Source organism: Narcine bancroftii, chromosome 7 (genome assembly GCF_036971445.1).
Source record: "Narcine bancroftii isolate sNarBan1 chromosome 7, sNarBan1.hap1, whole genome shotgun sequence".
Classification (NCBI taxonomy): Eukaryota; Metazoa; Chordata; class Chondrichthyes; order Torpediniformes; family Narcinidae; genus Narcine; species Narcine bancroftii.
In genome coordinates this window covers 104,281,100-104,305,967 of record NC_091475.1, presented here as the reverse complement: position 1 = coordinate 104,305,967, position 24,868 = coordinate 104,281,100, and the positions used below count along the sequence as shown (strand labels likewise).

At 40.5% G+C, this 24,868-nt stretch overlaps 1 protein-coding gene across 4 annotated transcripts in view; it reads left to right on the top strand.

The window, feature by feature from the left end:
• Positions 1–24,868, top strand: part of ercc5 (excision repair cross-complementation group 5) — a 72,188-nt gene that overhangs the window by 33,634 nt on the left and 13,686 nt on the right. For all 4 annotated transcript variants that reach the window (XM_069890682.1, XM_069890681.1, XM_069890683.1 and 1 more), the window contains exons 9-11: positions 4,555–5,496; positions 8,067–8,362; positions 19,986–20,105. In XM_069890682.1, coding sequence (XP_069746783.1) covers positions 4,555–5,496; positions 8,067–8,362; positions 19,986–20,105 — 1,358 coding nt within the window. The remainder of the gene's footprint in view (positions 1–4,554; positions 5,497–8,066; positions 8,363–19,985; positions 20,106–24,868) is intronic.

The following is a 24,868-nucleotide window of genomic DNA, read 5'->3' as shown; positions in this document are numbered from 1 at the left end:
CACTGGGAGATCCACACAGAGCCGAGGAGCTCACAAAACAATCTGGTCTAAGTCTATTCTCTCTGATGTAGAGGAGACTAAAACGGGAGCACCAGATGCAGTAGATGACCCATGCAAATTCACAAGTGAAAGATGCTAATCAGTCTGCAGGCTGATCATGTGTCCGAACAAAAGTCTGTGACGTCACCCATGTACAGGTAGGCCTTGATCTGAGTGCCTCCACTCCCAGGCAATGTCACTCCTCTTATGCCTTTGTTCTTTCTGATGGATTTAGCAAAGAGCTCTATGCATCACACAAATAGACTAGAGCCTGACTTCCAACTTAATAGAGGAAGCTAACTGTTTCTCTCACTCATTCATTTTGACTGCACTACAGGTGTCTGTGGAGAGCAGTTTAACCCAATTTCAGATTCCCTCCCCAAAGCTCATTTTGGAAAGCATGTGCGATATCTGGTTGAAAACCTTGTCCTGGTCTAAGCTGACCAGGCAGATGTTCACATTGCTGGCCTGATGGTGTCTCGAGCAGCACACAGCTGTCCAAGATTTTCCTGCCTGGAACTCTACAGGTTTTATCTGGGTGGATCACTTTCCCCATGGCAGACCTGACTCGATTGGTGATGGCGTTGGTCGGGATTTTGTAGTCAAAGTTCAACACTCATATGGGTCTCCAATTCCTGATATCCTCCTTCTTCACCTTCTGTTTGAAGACTCCTCATGGAGTCTGACATGCTGGCTGCCAGGTGCATAGCATTGTATACTTCCAGCAGATCTGGGCCCAGCCAGTCCCACAGAGCCATGTACAACTCAATTGGTAAGCTGTCGCTTCCAGGAGTTAATTTGATCCAAAGGAACGGATGGAGTCTCTTAGCTGCTCCAGGGTATTTGGCTGGTTCAGACTCCAGATTCACCCTCTTGTTGTCATCTATGACCTCTGTGATAGAGGACCAGAAGTTTTGAGAGGCCATTTTGTCTGTAGTGTTATGTACCAAACCATCAGCAATAGAAATTCACCAAGACAAAAGTATCTTCAAAACAGTGTGGCAAAACCCAAACCATTAAGCTTAATTCTGGAGATGTTTTTTAAAGTTCAGTCTCAGAAAGCTTTTACGATGAAACTCAAAGCCTTTACTACTGTTCAAAAGCAATTATGAAGTAAGTGTGAGGCATCAGACTTCTCAAACTCACTAATTTCTTGTAGAGTTGTTTTCAAAGAATTGTCTCTTCATACAAATTATTTTCCTCTCTTGCATGGAAATTTCAAAATGTATTTTTCTTCCATGATGATTTCACAAACCCTGGCAAGGGTTGTCACGTTGAAACTGTCCCTTTTCAAAGAGCCAGCTGAAGTGGCTAAATTCTTCAAAACCAATTTTTCAGTGTTCCTTCTTTTCATAAGGAGAACACAAGCAGTCTTCTCCACAGGATTGTTACTGCATTTCAATCCTGTGTGACTTACAGGATGATCAAGCACCTTCTTCTGTTTTCAAAATCCTCTGTTTCAGTAATATGTTCTCTGAAAATGTCTTTAATCATGTGATATGACATCATTGCTATCTTTTGAAGTTTCAACTCTTCCAAAAACATGAGTGGATATGACTCTGAATTGTCTGCTGAGCCAGCAGAATGGCTGTACATGTATGCAGATGCTTCTAAGCAAACACCTATTGTAGTCACACTGTCTCTTTAAGCAAACAGGGATCCAGCAGAACAATGAATAAGCAGACAAATGGTCTCTGAGGCCTGCCAGCTGCCATCTCAAAGGACTCTTCAAGTGTAATTATGCGTGTTTGTAAGTTTCCCCTGAATCCAATCCCCAAAATAACTTTATTAAGAAATAGATATTATACTGTATACCTAAATATTAATATTAACACAAATCCGTCACAGTAGCCTGATTGTCAAACCAGTTTAATTTCTCCCCTTCACCCTCTACATATTTTCTAACTTGTTCTTTACATCACCACTTTATACATGTGGAAATATGCATAGAAATTTGCACAAAAGGAAAAGCAATCCGTATTTGAAATGGATGAATCACTTCCATTCTTACAAATGTAAACACTCAACTTTTTTCTTTATTGTGATCTTTTCAAACCTTTTAAATGCTTAACATATTAATATTATACACTTGCATCACCCAGAATTAAACATCATTGCCTTCCCCTTATTGAGAATGAGGTTTCAGGGTACTTAAAAGCACAAGATAAATAGACTGAAGTCATCATTGTTTCCTTTAGGGAAATTTTTGCCTGACAAATCTATTGAAATTATTTGAGTGAGTAAGTAGTAAGCAAAATAGACAAAGGAGAGATGCTGGATGTTGTTTACTTGGATTTTCAGAAAGCCTTCTGACAAGGTACTGCACATGAGGCTGCTGAACACGATTGGAGCCCATGGTAACACAGGCAATGAGCTAGCATGGTTAAACAATTGGCTGACTGGCAGAAGGCAAAGAGTGAGAATAAAGGGGCCATTTTCAAGATGACTAGTGAGCCCACCTCACTGACAAAAGGCAAAGGAGGAAAAACCCAACACCCAACCCCAACCAACCAATTTTCCCCTGCAGCCGCTGCAACCGTGTCTGCCTGTCCCGCATCGGACTTATCAGCCACAAACGAGCCTGCAGCTGACGTGGACTTTTACCCCCTCCATAAATCTTCGTCCTCGAAGCCAAGCCAAAGAAGAGTGAACAGTAGTGTTACACGGGGGCCAGTGTTGGGTACCAATACTTTTCATGTTGTATGAAAACAATTTGGACAATGGAATTGATGGGTTCATGGCAAGTTTGCACATGATAGGAAGTTAGCTGGAAGGATGGGGAGTGTTGATGAGGCAGAGAGTCTGCAGTGGAACTTGAACAGGTTAGGAAAACTGCCAAAGAACTGACAGGTGAAATACTGAGTAGAGAAGGAAATAAGAAATAGATTTTTTTTTTCTAAATGGGGATAGGAATTTAGAAAGTGGAGGACCAAAAGGACTTTGGAGGTCTCGTGCAAGATTCCATAAAGATTAATTTGCAGGTTGAGTCTGTTGTAAAGAAGACAAAAGCAATGTTAGCATTCATTTTGAGAGGATTAGATTACAAAAGCAAAGATGGTGCTTTATATGGTGTTGGTCAGACAGCATTAAGAGTATTGTGAGTGGTTTTGTGCCCCTTGTCTGTAGAAGAATGTGCCATAAGAGGGCTCATGAGTGAGTTAATGTATGTGAAATGTTTGATGCCTCTGGGCCTGTACTTGCTGGAGTTTGGAAGATTGAGTGGGGATCTTATTGAAACACAGAATATTGAAAGGACTGGATAGAATGGATGTGGATATGTTTCCAGTAGTGGGAAAGTTGAGGACCTGAGGGCACAGCCTCACAATGAAAGGTCATCCATTTAGAAAAAAAATGAGGATAAAGTTATTCTATCAGAAGGTAGTGAATCCACAGATGGCTTTGAATGCCAAGTCATGAGTTTATTTAAAGTGGAGATTGATAGGTTCTTGGTTAGTCAGGATGCCAAAAGTTGCTGGGAAAACGAAAGAAAATGTGGTTGTGAGGAAAAGTACTCAGCAATGATTTGAATGGCGGAGCAGACTAGATGAGTTCTTCATAATGTGTATCATTGTGTATAGCTGCTTCCTAGTAGGAAATTATCCTTTTATTGTTGTGCATCTTTGGCTTGGCTTCGCGGACGAAGATTTATGGAGGGGGTAAATGTCCACGTCTGCAAATGGGTGCCAGAAAATTAAAACTCACAACACTAGTTTTGAGTTGTTTCTGGTTTATATTTACAGAACTTCTCATCTTCTTAGAATTGGTTGCAACTACATCCATTCAATTAAAGGGGAACAATAGATCAGTGATGATGCTGTATATGTGTATGCATCTCATCATGTACCTGATCAGCTTGTGAAAGTCACCATCTTGAATTCCAAGTACTTTTGCCTTGCCAACTGAAGAAAAAAAATTGATCCAACCAGCAGTATCTATTGTTTATACGCATTTTTTAAAAATAATGACCAGCATTTTGTTGTCGCCATTAAAGGAATAACACCCCATCTTGTCTTCCTTAATTTAACAAAGTCCTCAAAATCAATTACAAGTCTCAAAGCAGGAAATGTAGTATTTGTAAGGAGGTGAAATAAAGATTAAAATAATGGAATTAAAAGTGAAAATCTATTAGAAATATGTAATCTTTGTAGAAATATAATTGCATTTCCTTAAGAGGAGCCTTCAGCTTGTAATTTTAGAGCTGGAGAGTGATTATCTGTCTTAAATCAGTTAGCCACTCATTTTAAATATAAGAATTAATTTTAACATTGATTTTTACATAGATTTAATTGACAAAAATTGTGGGATTTGGAGGATCGGAATATCAGAATACTTCTGTCACCATCTGGATTTTTCCACTTGATTCCTATTATATAGTCATTAGTAGTTATTCGGCTTGTTAAATAATCACACTGAAAATTTGACCAATATCGTTGTACAATAATGGATATTATTTAAACAAACCATACATGGGTTTATGGCAGAAGACACAAATTAAAATATTGATTTACCTTTCAGGAATTCAATCCAAAAACAGTGAAGATACAGAAAAAACTAAAATGAACACCCCAGAGAAAATTATCAATTCAGCTAATGCAGAGACATGCCCAAATGCTGTCCGGGAGCTTTTGCAATATTCAAGAACAATATCACCTCCAATAGCAAGCACAACCACAAATGAGAATAAAAGTGCGGATGCAAATGATTGTCCTTCTCCAAGAACAATGATTGCTATTGAAGCTGCCCTGATAGAGAGTGACTCAGATGATGGAATCCAGTCCGAAGAAGATAAATTATTTCCACCTGAGTGTAGCAGCACCCAGTATTCAGTTGGTACTACTTCAAAAAATTTAAGTTTGTCACCAAGGACATGTCAAGCCATTCAGCAAGCTTTAGAAGAAAATGAAGAAAAAATCATTGCAAAGGACAATGGAAAACTAATAGTCAGAAGCTGTCATTCAAATGATGAGCTTGAAGATCAAGAAGTATTTGGCAGTGGTTGTGAGCTTGAAATGCCATCAAGTCCAAAGACCACACAAAGAAAATGTATGAAACCTGCAAATGATTATGATTGCAATGTGCAAGCGAAGCTTCCTGCAGTAGAAAAAAATAATGTTGCTACAGGAGATGTAACCAAAATGATTAATAATGAACAGAAAATTGAGCAGATAAACTTTCAAACTTATGAAGATGTGAAAGAGCATGTAAATGCTGCAATGTATAGCAGGAAATTTATTCATCCACTTGGAACATCTAAATTCCTTGAGACAAGCAATGGAATGGAAAGTGCTCAAGTCATTCAGCTAGATCATGGTGTGAAAAAGCCTTTCCCAGCACAGGTAAAAGGAGAACTAGAGTTGAAGAATGTTTCTTCTAAAGACGAAAAACAAAACATAGTTGAAGAATCCCTTGGAGAACAGAAAAAATCTGCAAAGGATGAAGGCCAGAGTGACTCTGAGGGTAATTTTTTAAATTGTGTAAACTAAATGAGGTCAAGAGATTGAAATAGAGTCATGCTATTATCAATGGGAGTGCCGGAACAGAACTCCATCCTAAGTTGGGGACTACCTGAATATCAGAGATCTGGATAATAATGTTGAAAATTGGATCATTAGATTTGCAGATGACACTAAGATTGAAGTTGATGTGAATCGCGAAGAAAATTTTCAAAGCTTGAAGAGGGATCTGGACCAGCTGGAAAAATGGGCTGAAAAATGGCAGATAGAACTTAATGCAGACAAGTGTGAGATGTTGCATTTTAGAAGGACAAACCAAGAAAGGACATATACAGTAAATGGTAGGGCACTGAGGAGTGTAGTAGAACAGAGGGATCTGGGAATACAGATACATAATTCCCTGAAAGTGGCATTACAGGTGGATAGGGTTGTAAAAAGAGCTTTTGGACATTGGCTTCTTAAATCAAAGTATTAAGTACAGGAGTTGGGATGTTATGGTAAAGTTGTAAAGACTTTGGTGAGGCCAAATTTGGAATATTGTGTGCAGTTTTGGTCACCTAACTATAGGAAAGATAGAAAGAGTGGAGAGAAGATTTAAAAGGATGTTGCCTGGACATCAGGAACTGAATTAAAGGGAAAGGTTAAACAGGTAAGGACTCTATTCCCCGGACCATAGAAGAATAAGAGGAGGTTTGATAGAGGTATTTAAAATTATGAAGGTATAGGCAGAGTAAATGTAAATAAGCTTTTTCCATTAAGTGTAGGTGAGATATAAACCAGATGACATGGGTTACGAGTGCAAGGGGAAAAGTTTAGGGGGAACTTCTTCGCATCGATAGTGTTGGGGGTATGGAATGAACTTCTATCCGAAGTGGCGAATGCAGGCTCAATTTTAACATTTAAGAGAAATTTAGACAAGTGCATGAATGGGATAGGTATGGAAGGCTATAGACAGGGTGCAGGTCAGTGGGACCAGGTAAAAAAATGGTTTAGCACAGACTAGAAGACCGAAAAGGCCTGTTTCTGTGCTGTAATGTTCTGTGGTTCCAATATAGTTTATTGAAAACTTTTAACATGTCACTTGAGATTTTACTTTGATCTACTATTACCACTAAGTTGTAACTTATCTTTATAATCGATCAGTTCTTCACCCTTTTGAATTCTGGCCTTGATCAATTTAGTGTTTCAATGATGATAGTACATTGTTTTTTTCCTTTCTAAAAATGTAGTTTTTCATATTGAGTTATTTTGCTTGAGGTGATAATTAGTGAAAGTGATTATTTTCTATTTTCAAAGGCATCAAAGTTGTGATATTTTAGAGATACCATGTACTTTGCTTCCAAAAAATATGTAGTCTGGAAGAGTTGTTCAGCTTGTAAACTAGCCCTTCAGCTCAAACATCCAAGGAGACTACATGGGGTATTTCTATTTGCTTGTGTTGTCTTTCCTACCCATGTGCCTGTCCAAAGATACTTTACACCTTGTAATTGTACCCATCTCCACTACTTCCTCTATCAGTTTCTTCCATGTACTCACATCCTCTGGAAAAGCCATTCCCTTAGATCTCATCTCATCTTAAACCTATCCTCTCTAGTTTAAGGGTCCTCTACCCTGGGACTGGGACTATACATTTTATTTATGCCCCTCATGGATTTTATAAACCTATATCAGGTCAACATTGCCTCCTTCTCTCCAAGGAAAACAGTCCTAGCTTATCTAGTCTTTCCTTGTAACTCAAGCCCTCCAATCCTGACAACATCAGTGTGAATCTTTTCTGCCCTCTCTAGCTTAATCACAGCCTTTCAATGGTATGTCAACCAGAACGTAAACACCAGTGGTTCTCAACCTTTTTCTTTCCACTCACATACCACTTTAAGTATTCCCTCTGCCATAAGTGTTCTGTGATTAGTAAAGGATTGCTTAAGGTGGTATGTGAGTGGAAAGAAAAGGTTTGAAAGCCACTGTTTCAATCTTACCTAATTGACTCGTTATGTGCACGGTTTCCTAACTCCAAAGGAAGTGGGCCAATGACGATTTTTCTCAAGCAAAATATTTCAGTAACATTTGGGTCTAGAACAATGGTTCTTAACCTTCCCTTCCCACTCACATACCACTTTAAGCAATCCCTTACTAATCACAGAGCACTGATGGCATGGGGATTACTTAAAGTGGTACGTGAGAGGAAAGAAAGAAGTTGAGAACCACTGGTATACACTGTTCTGTAAGTGCAATCTTGCCAACAACTTGAATAGCTGTAATATAACATCCTCAACTCGTACTTAATGCCCTATCTGATGGAGGCAAGTGCGCTATATGCCTCTTTAATACCCTCTCTATCTGAGTTGCCATGTTCAGGGAAGTACATACTTGTACCCTAGGTCTTTCTACTCTGAAATACTTCCCAGGACCCTGTCGTTCACTGTGTAAATCTTGTCCTGGTTTAAATTCCCAAAATGCTTCACTTCACATTGTCCAAGTTAAATTAATGTGGAATCCAATGAGCTTAGTTAATTATTGATTCTGCACCTTTTACTATTTTGTGTCCCAGAAAATGACACATATTTTCATGTCTAGGCAGCTTCATTGAAGTCATTGATACCAGTGAAACACTGCAGCAAAATGAACTCTTTCCTTCTGATATTTTTGTACCCTTGATGCCTGTAACTGAATCCACACCAAAGTTTTGTGATAATGTGGAAGATACTTTTGAAACTGTACAGAGTGTTAATGAGGAACAACCAACAATTCTTGATGACCAAGTGGAAGAAGTTAAGAAAAGTGTTCAACAAAATATGAGAGAGGAGCCAGATCATCCCAAATCAATAAATGTGGAAGAAAGCACAATCAATGAATGGAGTGAGCTAAATATGGTAAAGTTGAACAAACCTTTATTTTTTTAAAAAAGTTTTGTGAGACTGAAGTTCGTTTGCTTGGCCCAAAAGATCAAGTAACACTGATTAAAGAGCAAAGGCCTTGGTCAACATTTGCCCTTGACGAGAAATGGCAAAACAATTTAGTTAGTCGTTTATTTAATTACTGTCAGTGCCACCTTGTGTGTAAAATATCTACATAATTTCTTTACTGTTGTGACTAAAGCCAGACTTAAAAATTATTTCAAAGTGTTTTGAGTTGTCCTGAGTTCAGGAGAATTGCTAATGTAATTGCCAGGCGTATCTTAGCTTATTTGCTTATCATTTGCTATCTTTTTCCTCTCTCTCTACCTATCGAGGCAGATTGCAAATAATTTTCAAATGCTTTTTCGGTTCAGAAACAATCCCTTATGGATTTATGAAATCTTGTGTTTAGGGACTTGTAGACTGGTTAGCTTATATTGTCAGGAAATTATTGAAGTCTATGAATGAAGTGAGTTTCAAAGGCTTTGAAATTTGCAATTGATCATAAAGAGACAGCAAGCATTTGAATTAGGAATAAAAACAAAAAAAAACATTCAGACAGGCAGCATCTCTAGAAGAAGGAAACATGTGGTTTCAGGTTATTGACACTGCAACCTAAAAAGTTTATTGGTTTTTTTCTTCCACAAATGCTGCTTAGCATATGGAGTACTCTAGCATTTTTTGTTTCAAATTTCCAGCATCTGTAGTTTTCTTTCAACCCTACTCAACATTTGGCTTTGGTAAGGTCAACAAAGGTGATGTAGAGTCCTTTGTTTTGTTCTCTGCACTTTTCTTGGAGCTGTCTGAGGGCAAAGACCATGTCAGTGGTTCCTCTGTTTGCGCGAAAGCCGCACTGTGATTCTGGGAGAATATTCTCGGCGACACTAGGTATTCGACACCGTGAGCAGGAAAGGGCTTTGGCAAATACTAGAGCGCATCGGATGCCCCCCAAAGTTCCTCAACATGATTATCCAACTGCACGAAAACCAACAAGGTCGGGTCAGATACAGCAATGAGCTCTCTGAACCCTTCTCCATTAACAATGGCGTGAAGCAAGGCTGTGTTCTCGCACCAACCCTCTTTTCAATCTTCTTCAGCATGATGCTGAACCAAGCCATGAAAGACCCCAACAATGAAGACGCTGTTTACATCCGGTACCGCACGGATGGCAGTCTCTTCAATCTGAGGCGCCTGCAAGCTCACACCAAGACACAAGAGAAACTTGTCCGTGAACTACTCTTTGCAGATGATGCCGCTTTAGTTGCCCATTCAGAGCCAGCTCTTCAGCGCTTGACGTCCTGCTTTGCGGAAACTGCCAAAATGTTTGGCCTGGAAGTCAGCCTGAAGAAAACTGAGGTCCTCCATCAGCCAGCTCCCCACCATGACTACCAGCCCCCCCACATCTCCATCGGGCACACAAAACTCAAAACGGTCAACCAGTTTACCTATCTCGGCTGCACCATTTCATCAGATGCAAGGATCGACAATGAGATAGACAACAGACTCGCCAAGGCAAGTAGCGCCTTTGGAAGACTACACAAAAGAGTCTGGAAAAACAACCAACTGAAAAACCTCACAAAGATAAGCGTATACAGAGCCGTTGTCATACCCACACTCCTGTTCGGCTCCGAATCATGGGTCCTCTACCGGCACCACCTACGGCTCCTAGAACGCTTCCACCAGCGTTGTCTCCGCTCCATCCTCAACATCCATTGGAGCGCTCACACCCCTAACGTCGAGGTACTCGAGATGGCAGAGGTCGACAGCATCGAGTCCACGCTGCTGAAGATCCAGCTGCGCTGGATGGGTCACGTCTCCAGAATGGAGGACCATCGCCTTCCCAAGATCGTATTATATGGCGAGCTCTCCACTGGCCACCGTGACAGAGGTGCACCAAAGAAAAGGTACAAGGACTGCCTAAAGAAATCTCTTGGTGCCTGCCACATTGACCACCGCCAGTGGGCTGATAACGCCTCAAACCGTGCATCTTGGCGCCTCACAGTTTGGCGGGCAGCAGCCTCCTTTGAAGAAGACCGCAGAGCCCACCTCACTGACAAAAGGCAAAGGAGGAAAAACCCAACACCCAACCCCAACCAACCAATTTTCCCTTGCAACCGCTGCAATCGTGTCTGCCTGTCCCGCATCGGACAGGTCAGCCACAGACGAGCCTGCAGCTGACGTGGACTTTTTACCCCCTCCATAAATCTTCGTCCGCGAAGCCAAGCCAAAGAAAAACTCAACATTTGTAAAGGATAGCTGATACCTGACAGTCACTTCAAAATAGTTCAAAGTTCCATTACGGAAATGCAAATGTCAGTGAATATTATTCATTTGGACTTCCAAAAGATATTTGATTTATGATCGTTGGTTAAATTTGAAGCACGACGTTGAAGATTGCACATTCAAATTGGATGAGAGACAGGAGATAGAGAATTGCAGTAAATGAGTAGGATGTGACAAGAATCTGTGTTCTACCAGCCTCCTTGAACCTTCCAGAACATGCATTGATTGGCTGAGGGCAGGCAACCAACTTGCTCTTGGGTTTATTAACAGTGCAAGTTAAGGAGTGTGAAGCAGTTGCGTGAAAGAGGCCCAGAAACATTCTTTGTCCCTTAAATGTGTCTTAGGTTAATTAAAGACCTATTAGGGCAGCATCATACAAATAAAGCAATTCCACAGTGATTGTTTGGCTTAGAAATGCTGTGTTTGTATATATTGGAATAATGCAAGTGCCAAATTAAGGAAAATGTGTAAGTGTAGCAGCCCATGAATTGAGTCGTAATCCAGCTCACAAAATAACTGGCGAATGCAGCGATTGCGAGGGCCCCGCAGGGACCAATGGCCGTCATCCCGTGTAACTTCCCGCAGGGACCAATGGCCGTCATCCCGTGTAACCTCCCGCACGGCAGGACCACGGCCAATCGGAGGCCGGTCCTGCGATGACATAACTCCTGTCATCAGAGACAAGGAGTGAACATAAAGGGTAGCGAGGGTCATCAATTTTCTAGGGCAGCCTCCAGAGCAAGGTAAATATGGTGCCCTCAAAGAGCTACTAACCTGCACTTTTGGGCTATCACAGCACAAGCATGCTGCCCGATTGTTGCACATGGACGGTTTGAGGGACTAGGCCCTATCTGCCCTCACGAGCGAGATAGTCACACTTGCCAAGGGGCACAGGCCTTATCTGCTCTTTGAGCAGATTTTCCTGGAGCAACTGCCCGAGGATATCTGACTCTTGCTCGCCAAAGAGGACTCCAACGACTTGAGGAAAGTCCCAGCCTGGGCAAATGTGCTCTGGATAGCAAAGAAAGAAAATGGCACCTTAGTGGAACAGATTGTCAAGCCCCAACCTTAGCCGCAAAAAGACCACAGCAGATGGAAAGGCGAGTGGACCCCCTTACCCAGCCATATTGCTATTATCATCAACAATGGGGTGCGGGGGCCCATCGATGTCGCCCACCCTGCATATTTCCGGGAAACGGCATGGCCAACCATCGTTAATGGCTGCGGCGGTTGACCAATGTGACAGCCTCCACAACATGTGGGACTCTGTTGGGAAGGCAGTTCCTCCTGGACACTGATGCCGAAATAAGTGTCCTTCGCCCCCACAGCCTACAACACCTGGAACGCCAAGCTGGTCCCAGAACTGAGGGCAGCAAACAGCACCTTTATGCAATTTACAGCACCTGCACTGTGCCCCTACGATTTCCTGGCCACCGATTTAAGTGGACTTTTACTGTCGCAGCAGTGGCACAACTGTTCCTGGAAGCCAATTTTCTGTGTGCCCGCTTCCTGCTGGTAGACTTGAAAGGGCAGTGTTTGGTGCATGCCAGAACTTTTAAAACAATACCCCTGGGGGAAGCCAAACTACTGGCCCTCCACCTCGACTCTGCCAAGCTTCTAACAACACCTATACGCACATCCTGGCCGGGTTCCCTGAAATTGTGGTGCCACAATTCTGCTCTGTGGAACCAAAGCATGGGGTAAGGCACCACATCCTCACCGAAAGCCCCCTGCTCCATGCCAGGGTGCGCTGCCTCCCCACCCAAAATCAACTTGCTCTCGTCAAAGAGGAATTTTTTAAAATGGAGGAGTTGGGGATAGTGTGGCGGTCGCACAGCCACTGGGCTTCCCCTCTACACATGGTTTCAAAGGCAGCAGGAGGGTGGAGGTCGTGTGGTGATTACTTATGCCTCAATGAGGCTACACACCGGATAGATACTCCAAGCCCCATATCCAAGACTTTATCGCCAACTTACAAGGGGTATGGGTGTTTGCAAAGGTCGCTTTAATCAGGGGTTATCATCAAATCCCAGTGCACCCCAAGGACATACCCAAAGCCGCCATAATCACCCCCTTCGGCCTGTTCAAATTCATGAGGTTGCCCTTCGGGCTTAAGAATGCTGCTCAGACTTTTTAGCGACTGAAGATGACAATGGGCCAGGACCTCCCATTCGCGTTCATCTACTTGGACGATATCCTTATTGCCAGCCATACAGAGCTCACGGTCCTCCTCAGTTAACTACTCACCCGTCTGCAGTTCAGGCTGACCATCAAACCTGCCAACTGTCAGTTCGGACAGGACATAGTTGACTTCCTGGGGAATTAGATCGACAGGTATGGGCGAAACCACTGCCCGAGAAGGCGGAGGCTGTTCACAAAACCTGAGGTTTTGCTGCAGGAGTTTGCTGGTATGATTAACTTCTAGCAACGATTCATACTGACAGCAACTCATGGCAGGGAAAAATAAAGATGTTGCCTGGGACGAGAAGGCCTCTGAGGCTTTCCAGAAGGCAAAGGACACCCTGGCTAACGCCATCCTTCTGGTTCACCCCAGGCCGATGGGGCTGACTGCCTCATGGTGGACACCTCCAGCACAATGGTTGGAGGGGTCCTCGAACAGCTATTCAACAGGCAATGGTACCCCCCAACCTTCTTTAGCAGGCACCTCAAGCCACCTGAACTTAAATACAGCACCTTTGTCCGGGAGCTACTGGTGCTGTACCTAGCGGTCAGGCACTTCCAATACTTAGACAATTCAAGGTCTTCACTAACCACTAACTTTTACCTTCCACAAACTGTCTGACCTATGGTCGACTAGGCAGCAGAGGCACCTTTTCTACATGTCTGAATTCACCAAGAACATCCAACACGTCGCTGGCAAGAGCAACTTTTTTTAAATTTTTTTTTATTTTTCACACTATAAACCATATTGACCAAAATACATACAGGCATTTTTCTTCTTAAATATGTACAGTGTCGTTTTCTCCCCCTTTTTTCCCCCTCCCTTCCCTCCCTCCCTCACCCCCTTCCCCATTTATTTGAAGTTCAATCTATAAGATACATTAAACCCATTAAACAATGTTGTCACTTAATAAAAATAAACAAGAAATTTTACTGAGTCAGTTCTTTTCGTTATCTTCTCCTTCTGTCATTTTAGGTAGTGGAAGTCCATGGTAGGATTTTTCTATTGTGTTTCATGTATGGCTCCCATATTTGTTTGAATATTGTAATGTTATTTCTTAAATTATATGTTATTTTTTCTAATGAAATACATTTATTCATTTCTATATACCATTGTTGTATTCTCAAGTTGTCTTCTAATTTCCAGGTTGACATAATACATTTTTTTTGCTATAGCTAGGGCTATCATAACAAATCTTTTTTGTTCTCCATCCAAATCGAGTCCAAATTCTTTGTTTCTTATATTACTTAGGAGGAAGATCTCTGAGTTTTTTGGTATATTGCTTTTTGTGATTTTGTTTAATATCTGGTTTAGATTTTCCCAAAATTTTTCCACTTTCTCACATGTCCAAATTGCATGAATTGTTGTTCCCGTTTCCTTTTTACAGCGAAAACATCTGTCTGATACTGTTGGGTCCCATTTATTTAACTTTTGAGGTGTGATGTATAGCCTGTGTATCCAGTTATATTGTATCATGCGTAACCTCGTGTTTATTGTATTTCTCATAGTTCCGGAGCATAGCTTTTCCAATGTTTCATTCTTTATCTTTATGTTTAGATCTTGTTTCCATTTTTGTTTAGGTTTACCATTTGTTTCCTCGTTCTCCTTTTCTTGCAGTTTGATGTACATGTTTGTTACAAATTTTTTAATTATCATTGTGTCTGTAATCACATATTCAAAATTGCTTCCTTCTGGTAACCTCAGACTGTTTCCCAATTTGTCCTTCAAGTAGGTTTTCAGTTGGTAGTATGCAAACATTGTATCGTGAGTTATATTATATTTATCCTTCATTTCTTCAAAGGATAATAATTTATTTCCCGAAAAACAATTTTCTATTCTTTTGATCCCTTTTCTCTCCCATTCTCTAAAGGAAAGGTTATCTATTTTAAAAGGGATTAGCTGATTTTGCATCAATATTAGTTTTGGTAGTTGGTAATTTGTTTTATTCCTTTCTACATGAATCTTCTTCCAAATGTTGAGCAGATGATGCAATACTGGTGAATTCCTACGTTGCACCAATTTTTCATCCCATTTATATAGTATATGTTCAGGTATCTTCTCCCCTATTTCATCTAGTTCTAATCTGGTCCAATCTGGTTTTTCCCTTGTTTGATAAAAATCTGATAGGTATCTTAATTGTGCGGCACTATAATAATTCTTAAAGTTTGGTAGTTGTAAGCCTCCTTGTTTGTACCATTCTGTTAATTTATCTAGTGCTTTCCTTGGTTTCCCTCCTTTCCATAAGAATTTCCTTATTATTTTCTTTAACTCCTTGAAGAATTTCTCTGTTAGGTGTATTGGTAATGACTGAAATAGGTATTGTATCCTTGGGAAAATGTTCATTTTAATACAGTTTATCCTTCCTATCAGTGTTAGTGGTAAGTCTTTCCAATGCTCTAAGTCGTCTTGTAATTTTTTCATTAATGGATGGTAATTGAGTTTATATAGATGGCCAAGGTTTTTATTTAGTTATATACCTAGGTATCGCATTGCTTGTATTTGCCATCTAAATTGCGATTCTTTCTTAAACTTTGTGAAATCCGCATTATTCATTGGCATTGCTTCATTTTTATTTGTGTTGATCTTCTACCCCGATACTTCTCCATATTCCTTCAATTTCCTATGTAATTCTTTTATTGATATTTCTGGTTCTGTTAAGTATATTATAACATCATCTGCAAATAGACTGATGTTATGTTCCTTCTCTTTTATTTTTATCCCTCTTATTTTATTTTCTGTTCTTATCAGTTCTGCTAGCGGTTCTATAGCTAACATGAACAGTGAGGGAGATAGTGGACATCCCTGCCTTGTTGATCTGCTTAAGTTAAATTGTTTTGATATATATCCATTTACTGTCACTTTCGCCAATGGCCCCTTATATAATGCTTTAATCCAATTAATATATTTCTCTGGTAGGCTGAATTTTTGTAGTACTTTGAATAAATAATTCCATTCTACTCTGTCAAAGGCCTTCTCTGTGTCTAAAGCAACCGCTACTGTTGGAGTTTTATTTCCTTCTACTGCATGAATTAAGTTAATAAATTTACAGATATTGTCTGTTATTCAACTTTTTTTAATAAATCCAGTTTGGTCTAGATTTACTATTTTTGGTACATAGTTGGCCAATCTGTTTGCTAATAGTCTAGCTATTATCTTGTAATCTGTGTTAAGTAGAGATATTGGTCTATATGAAGCTGGTGCAAGTGGATCTTTCCCTGTCTTTGGTATTACTGTAATTATTGCTGTTTTGCATGAATCTGGTATGCTTTGTGTTTTATCAATCTGGTTGATTACTTCCAGGAGGGGAGGAGTTAATAAGTCTTTAAATGTTTTATAGAATTCTATTGGGAATCCATCCTCTCCTGGTGTTTTATTGTTCGGTAGTTTTTTTATTATCTCCTGTAATTCTTCTATTTCAAATGGTTTTATTAATTTATTTTGCTCCTCTGTTTGTAATTTCGGTAATTCAATTTTAGTTAGAAATTCATCTATTTTGTCTTCCTTCCCTTCGTTTTCAGTTTGATATAGTTGCTCGTAGAATTCCCTAAAGTTTTCATTGATCTCCTTTGGATTATATGTAATTTGTTTGTCCTTTTTCCTTAATGCCAATACCATTCTTTTAGTTTCTTTCTGTCTTAAGCTGCCATGCTAGTATTTTGTGCGTTTTTTCTCCTAGCTCATAATATTTCTGTTTTGTCTTCATTATGTTCTTCTCCACCTTATATAACATGTTTGTAGTGTTTCATATTTTTTTTTGTCTGTCAATTCTCTTCTTTTAGTTGTATCTTCCTTTATTGCTAATTCTTTTTCTGTATTTGTTATTTCCCTTTCCAACTGTTCTGTTTCCCGATTGTAGTCCTTCTTCATCTTAGTTACATAACTTATAATTTGCCCTCTGATGAACGCTTTCATTGCGTCCCATAGTATAAACTTATCTTTCACTGATTCTGTATTTATTTCAAAGTACATTTTAAGTTGTCATTCAATGAATTCTCTAAAATTCTGTCTTTTAAGTAGCATGGAGTTTAATCTCCATCTATACATTTTTGGTGGGATGTCCTCTAGCTCTATTGCCAATAACAGAGATAAGTGGTCCAATAATAGTCTAGCTTAATATTCCGTTTTCCTAACTCTCCCTTGAATCTGGGCTGATAACAGGAATAGGTCTATCCTTGAGTATATTTTATGTCTACCCGAATAATATGAATATTCCTGGCAAGAGCAACTTGTTAGCCAATGTACTCTCCCGTCCCGCTATCGAATCTGTCCACGCCCTATCCCAGGGCATAGACTATTCAGCCCTAGTCAGGGCACAACATGTGAGACCCGGCATACAGGACGATGCTTTCTAGGCTACGGCTCGAGGATGTCGTCATCGCCCCTGGCAATCAGACACTCCTCTGCGACATCTCCACTGGCAAACCCCGTCCCATTGTACTAGCAGCATGGAGATGGCAGGTCTTCGATGAGGTGCACAAACTGGCACATCCAGCCATCAGAACTACAGTAAAGATGGTGGCTAGCAGGTTCGTCTGGCACGGGCTCTGCAAGCAGGTCAGTCAGTAGGCCAAGACGTGCGTCAAAGGTGCAAACTCACACTAAAGCATCTCCCCAAACTTTTGAGCTAGCAAGGTTTAGGTTCAGCCACGTCCATGTTGACATCGTAGGGTCACTGCTGGTTTCCATTGGGGCAAGATACCTCCTCACTATGGTTGACCACTCCATGAGGTGGCCAGAGGTGGTCCCAATGGCAGACACAACCACGGATACCTGCGCCAGGGCACTAATCAACACCTGGGAATCCAGGTTCGGAGTTCCAGAACATCTCACCTCTAACGGGAGCACAGTTTACCTCAGGCCTCTGGGCAGTGCTAACCAAACTCTTGGGAACCCAATTCCACCATACCACAGCATATCACCTGTAGGCCAATGGGTTGGTGAAGTGGTTCCACAGACACTTAAAAGCAGCCCTGATGGCCCAGCTCAAAGGGCCCAAGTGGGTGGATGAACTGCCTTGGCTTCTTCTGAGGATACACACCATGACAAAAGAGGACTTTAATGCCTCTGCAGCAGAGATGGTCTATGGTGCACTCTTGGTAATCCTGGGAGAGTTCTTGGCTGCCACCAAGGATCCAGAAAAACCAACAGTTGCACTGAAACACCTGAGGGAAAGACTGGCCCCCCACAGCCCCGCCACATAGCCAGCCCAATTCTTTTGTCCCCAAGGACTTGCACCTGTGAATGTGTTTATGTGCAAAGGGGAGCGCACCATACGAGGGGACGTACAGAGTCATCTGCTTTAGGAGTTGTGATAAATAGTACTCTCAAGGCTGATACTCCGGTAGATGGTGTGGTGAAGAAGGCATTTGGAATGTTGGCCTTCATAAATCAGAGTATTGAATTCAAGAGTAGGGAGGTTATGAGAGGCAGTGGATGTGGTGTACCTGGACTTCCAAAAGGCCTTCGATAAGGTCCCGCATAAACGACTGGCTTCCAAAATCAAGGCTCATGGGATTGGGGGCAAAGTATTGATGTGGATTGAGAACTGGCTGGCAGGTAGAAAACAGAGAGTTGGGATAAATGGCTTGTTTTCTGAGTGGCAGGCGGTGACCAGTGGGGTGCCACAGGGATCTGTACTGGGACCCCAGCTGTTCACAATTTACATTAATGATCTGGATGAGGGGATTGGATGTAATATCTCCAAATTTGCAGATGACACTAAGCTAGGAGGGGTTGTGTGCACAGAAGAGGGGGTCAGGAAGCTCCAGTTTGATTTGGATAAATTGAGGGACTGGGCAGATACATGGCAAATGCACTACAATGTGGATAAATGTGAGGTTATCCACTTTGGTAATACGAACCGGAGGGTAGATTACTATTTGAATGGCAATATATTAAGAGATGGGAAAGTGCAGAGAGACCTAGGGGTACTTGTACACCAGTCTCTGAAGGCGAGCATACAGGTACAGCAGGCGGTTAAAAAGAAAAATGGTATGTTGGCCTTCATATCAAGAGGGTTTGAGTATAGGAACAAGGATGCCTTACTGCACCTGTACAGGGCCTTGGTGAGACCACACCTGGAGTATTGTGTGCAGTTTTGGTCACCTTATCTAAGGAAGGATGTTCTTGCAATGGAGGGAGTGCAGAGGCGATTCACCAGGCTGATACCTGGAATGGCAGGAATGACTTATGAGGAAAGATTGCACAAATTGGGATTGTACTCACTGGAGTTTGGAAGATTGAGAGGGGATCTCATAGAGACATAAAATTCTGGCAGGACTGGACAGAATGGATGCAGATGGGATGTTTCCAATGATGGGAAAATCCAGAACCCGGGGCCATGGTTTGAGGATAATAGGCAAACCATTTAGGACCGAGATGAGGAGGAATTTCTTTACCCAGAGGGTGGTGAATCTGTGGAATTCATTGCCACAGAGGGCAGTAGAGGCAGGTTCATTAAATATATTTCAGAGGGCATTAGATATATTTCTTCAGTATAAGGGTATTAAAGGTTACGGAGAGAAGGCGGGGACGGGGTACTGAACTTTAAGATCAGCCATGATCTCGTTGAATGGCGGAGCAGGCTCGAAGGGTCGAATGACCTACTCCTGCTCCTATCTTCTATGTTTCTATGTACAAGGCATTGGTGAGGCCAAATTTGGAGTACTGTGTACAGTTTTGGTCACCAAATTATAGGAAAGATATAAACAAAATAGAGAGAGTGCAGAGAAGGTTCACGAGAACAGAGCCGTGAACAGAGTGGGAGGGGGTTTGAGTGCTGCTGCAAATGTGGTTGTGAGTTTCTGCCACAATCGATGTGAATATAGATTGTACACGGTGAAACCTCAGGTTTTTTTTGGACCCCAACTATTGTGTTATAACAGGATTCCACTGTATTCTGTTTACCAGGAAGGCCAGGTGAAGAGGGAAGATTGGCCAAGTAGCCATTTACCCTAATTCATATTTGGTGTAAGGACTGGAGATTAAAAAAATATTTTAGTTGAGCTACTTTCTGTCTTTGCATTGTTTGTCAAACAACTTTAAATATTTTCAGTAAGTTTAAGAATGCAGTTTGTTGATTATTTTATTAAATTAAATAATTGGATTTTTTAAAATATATCTCCTGTGGTGTAGGATGAAGAGGAGGAACTAGAAAACAGCTTGTTATTGAAACAGTCTAGCCTACAAACTCAGAAACAACAGCAAGAGCGTGTTGCTGCTACGATCACAGGACAAATGTACTTGGACAGTCAGGTAAAATAATTTTATGGTGTATTAATCTTTGATCTGTAAGCTGAATAACAAATGTTGGTTTTACAGGAATGAGAATAGGAACATTCTGTACAATATGAAAGGTCATGAACTTCTTCTCACCATAGATGCTGCCTGATTTGAAAAGTCTTTTCATTATTGTATAACTGTGTTGCTCCTAGTTGTTTATTTTAAATCTTTCCGTGTCCTTCTCATCCCATAAAATCTTCATTTCTATAATGTTTTCACACGCATTCTCCAAATTTATATGACGTACTTTGATGAACATTTGAGATTTTGCCTTGTTTGACACATTTGACACATTCCTTCTTCTTTCTTTGGCTTGGCTTCGCGGACGAAGATTTATGGAGGGGGTAAAAAGTCCACGTCAGCTGCAGGCTCGTTTGTGGCTGACAAGTCCGATGCGGGACAGGCAGACACGGTTGCAGCGGTTGCAGGGGAAAATTGGTTGGTTGGGGTTGGGTGTTGGGTTTTTCCTCCTTTGCCTTTTGTCAGTGAGGTGGGCTCTGCGGTCTTCTTCAAAGGAGGTTGCTGCCCGCCAAACTGTGAGGCGCCAAGATGCACGGTTTGAGGCGTTATCAGCCCACTGGCAGGCACCAAGAGATTTCTTTAGGCAGTCCTTGTACCTTTTCTTTGGTGCACCTCTGTCACAGTGGCCAGTGGAGAGCTCACCATATAACACGATCTTGGGAAGGCGATGGTCCTCCATTCTGGAGACGTGACCCATCCAGCGCAGCTGGATCTTCAGCAGCGTGGACTCGATGCTGTCGACCTCTGCCATCTCGAGTACTTCGACGTTAGGGATGAAAGCGCTCCAATGGATGTTGAGGATGGAGCGGAGACAACGCTGGTGGAAGCGTTCTAGGAGCCGTAGGTGGTGCCGGTAGACCCATGATTCGGAGCCGAAGAGGAGTGTGGGTATGACAACGGCTCTGTATACACTTATCTTTGTGAGGTTTTTCAGTTGGTTGTTTTTCCAGACACTTTTGTGTTGTCTTCCAAAGGCGCTATTTGCCTTGGCGAGTCTGTTGTCTATCTCATTGTCGATCCTTGCATCTGATGAAATGGTGCAGCCGAGATAGGTAAACTGGTTGACCGTTTTGAGTTTTGTGTGCCCGATGGAGATGTGGGGGGGCTGGTAGTCATGGTGGGGAGCTGGCTGATGGAGGACCTCAGTTTTCTTCAGGCTGACTTCCAGGCCAAACATTTTGGCAGTTTCCGCAAAGCAGGACATCAAGCGCTGAAGAGCTGGCTCTGAATGGGCAACTAAAGCGGCATCGTCTGCAAAGAGTAGTTCACGGACAAGTTGCTCTTGTGTCTTGGTGTGAGCTTGCAGGCGCCTCAGATTGAAGAGACTGCCATCCGTGCGGTACCGGATGTAATCAGCGTCTTCATTGTTGGGGTCTTTCATGGCTTGGTTCAGCATCATGCTGAAGAAGATTGAAAAGAGGGTTGGTGCCATTTAAAATAGAAGAGGAAATAATAGATCCAGCAGGGAGATATGTTATGATAAAATGTCAGATATATTCAGAGCTTTGGAATCTACTTAATATATATTCACCTAACGAAGAAGATCAAAAGTTTATGCAAGATATCTTTTTGAAGGTAGCTAATACGCAAGGGAACATACTAATAGGAGGGGATTTCAATCTGAATTTGGATCCAAATATGGATAAAACGGGGAAAAAAATTAACAGGAAGAACAAAGTAACCAAATTTATAATTAAATCAATGCAAGAAATGAAACTTGTGGACATATGGAGGAAACAAAACCCAAAAGAAAAGGAATACTCATACTACTCGACTAGACATAAAACATACTCAAGGATAGACCTATTCCTGATATCAGCCCACATACAAGGGAGAGTTAGGAAAACGGAATATAAAGCTAGACTATTATCGGACCACTCACCCCTGTTATTGGCAATAGAGCTAGAAGACATCCCTCCAAGAATGTATAGATGGAGATTAAACCCCATGCTACTTAAAAGACAGGATTTTAGAGAATTTATTGAAAAACAATTAAAAATGTACTTTGAAGTAAATACGGAATCAGTGGAAGATAAGTTTATACTATGGGACGCAATGAAAGCATTCATTAGAGGGCAAATAATAAGTTATGCAACCAAGATGAAGAAGGACTATAATCAGGAAACAGAGCAGTTGGAAAGGGAAATAATAAACATAGAAAAAAAATTAGCAATAAAGGAAGATACAACCAAAAGAAGAGAATTGGCGGATAAAAAAATAAAATATGAAACATTACAAACATATAAGGTGGAGAAGAATATAATGAAGACAAAACAGAAATATTATGAACTAGGGGAAAAAACACACAAAATCCTAGCATGGCAGCTTAAGACAGAGCAAACTAAGAAAATGGTATTGGCAACAAGGAAAAAAGACAAACAAATTACATATAATCCAAAAGAAATTAAGGAAAACTTCAGAGAATTCTATGAACAATTATACCGAACCGAAAACGAAGGGAAAGAAGGGAAAATAGATGAATTTTTGACTAAAATTGAACTACCAAAACTACAAATAGAGGAACAAAATAAATTAACAGAACCATTTGGAACAGTAGAAATACAAGAGATAATAAAAAATTTACCAAATAATAAGACACCAGGAGAGGATGGACTCCCAATAGAATTCTACAAAACATTTAAAGACCTAATAATACCGCCCCTCCTGGATGTAATCAACCAGATTGATGAGACACAAAACTTACCAGATTCATGTAAAACAGCAATAATTACAGTGATACTAAAACAAGGGAAAGATCCAATCTCACCAGCGTCATATAGACCAATATCTCTGCTAAACACAGATTATAAGATAATAGCTAAACTATTAGCGAACAGATTAGCAGAACAGGTACCGAAAATGGTAAATTTAGACCAAACTGGATTTATCAAAAAAAGACGCACAACAGACAATATTTGTAAATTTATTAACTTAATTCATGCAGTAGAAGGAAATAAAGCACCGGCAGTAGCAGTTGCTTTAGACGCAGAGAAGGCCTTCGACAGAGTAGAATGGAATTACTTGTTCAAAGTATTGCAAAAATTCAGTTTACCGGAGAAGTATATTAATTGGATTAAAGCATTATATAAGGGACCGTTAGCGAAAGTGACAGTAAATGGACATGTATCAAAGCAATTTAACTTAAGCAGGTCAACGCGGCAGGGATGCCCACTATCACCATTATTGTTTGCGCTAGCTATAGAACCACTAGCAGAATCGATAAGAAGAGATAATAATATAAAAGGAATAAAAATAAAAGACAGGGAATATAAAATCAGTCTGTTTGCAGATGATGTGATAGTGTACTTAACAGAACCAGAACTATCAATAAAAGAACTATATAAGAAATTGAAGGAATATGGAGAAGTGTCGGGATACAAGATAAACGTAAATAAAAGTGAAGCAATGCCTATGAATAATGCGGATTTCTCAAAATTTAAGGAGGAATCCCCATTCAGATGGCAAACGCAGGCAATAAGATACCTAGGTGTGCAAATAAACAAAAATCTAGGCCAATTATATAAACTCAATTACAATCCACTAATGAAAAAATTACAGGACGATTTAGAGCATTGGAAAGAGCTACCACTAACACTGATAGGAAGGATAAACTGTATTAAAATGAACATTTTTCCAAGGATACTATACTTATTTCAGGCATTGCCAATACAACTGACAGAAAAATTCTTCAAAGAGTTAAAGAAAATAATAAGGAGATTTTTATGGAGAGGGGGGAAACCGAGGATAGCACTAGACAAATTAACAGAATGGTATAAACAAGGAGGCTTACAACTGCCAAACTTCAAAAATTATTATAGAGCCGCACAATTAAGGTACCTATCAGATTTTTATCAAACAAGGGAAAAACCAGACTGGACGAGACTAGAATTAGATAAAATAGGGGAAAAGATACCTGAACACATATTATATAAATGGGACGAAAAATTGGTACAACATAGAACTTCTCCAGTATTACACCATCTCCTCAATATATGGAAGAAGATTCATGTAGAAAGAAATAAAATAAATTACCAAATACCAAAACTAATATTGACGCAAAATAAGCTACTCCCTTTTACAATAGACAACCTTGCCTTTAGAAAATGGGAAAAAAAAGGGATTAAAAGAATAGAAAATTGTTTTTCAGGAAGTAGATTCTTATCCTTTGAACAAATGAGAGATAAGTACAATATAACGGGAGATACAGCGCTGGCATATTACCAACTGAGATCCTACTTGAAAGATAAATTAGGAAGCAACTTGAGTTTACCAGAGGGAAGTAACCTTGAATATGTGATTACAGATACAATGTTAATCAAAAGATTTATAAAAAATATGTATATTAAACTGCAAGAAAAGGAAAATGAGGAAACAAATGGTAAAACTAAACAAAAATGGGAACAAGATTTAAATATAAAGATAAAAAAGGAAACATGGGAGAAGTTATGCTTTGGAACGATGAGAAATACAATAAATACGAGGCTGCGTATGATACAATATAATTGGTTACACAGACTATACATTACACCGCAAAAGTTAAATAAATGGGACCCAACAGTATCTGATAGATGTTTTCGATGTAAAAAAGAAAGGGGAACAACAATTCATGCAATCTGGACATGTGAGAGAGTAGAAAAATTTTGGGATGATCTCAATCAGATATTAAATAAAATAACAGAAAACAATATACCAAAGAATCCAGAGATCTTTCTCCT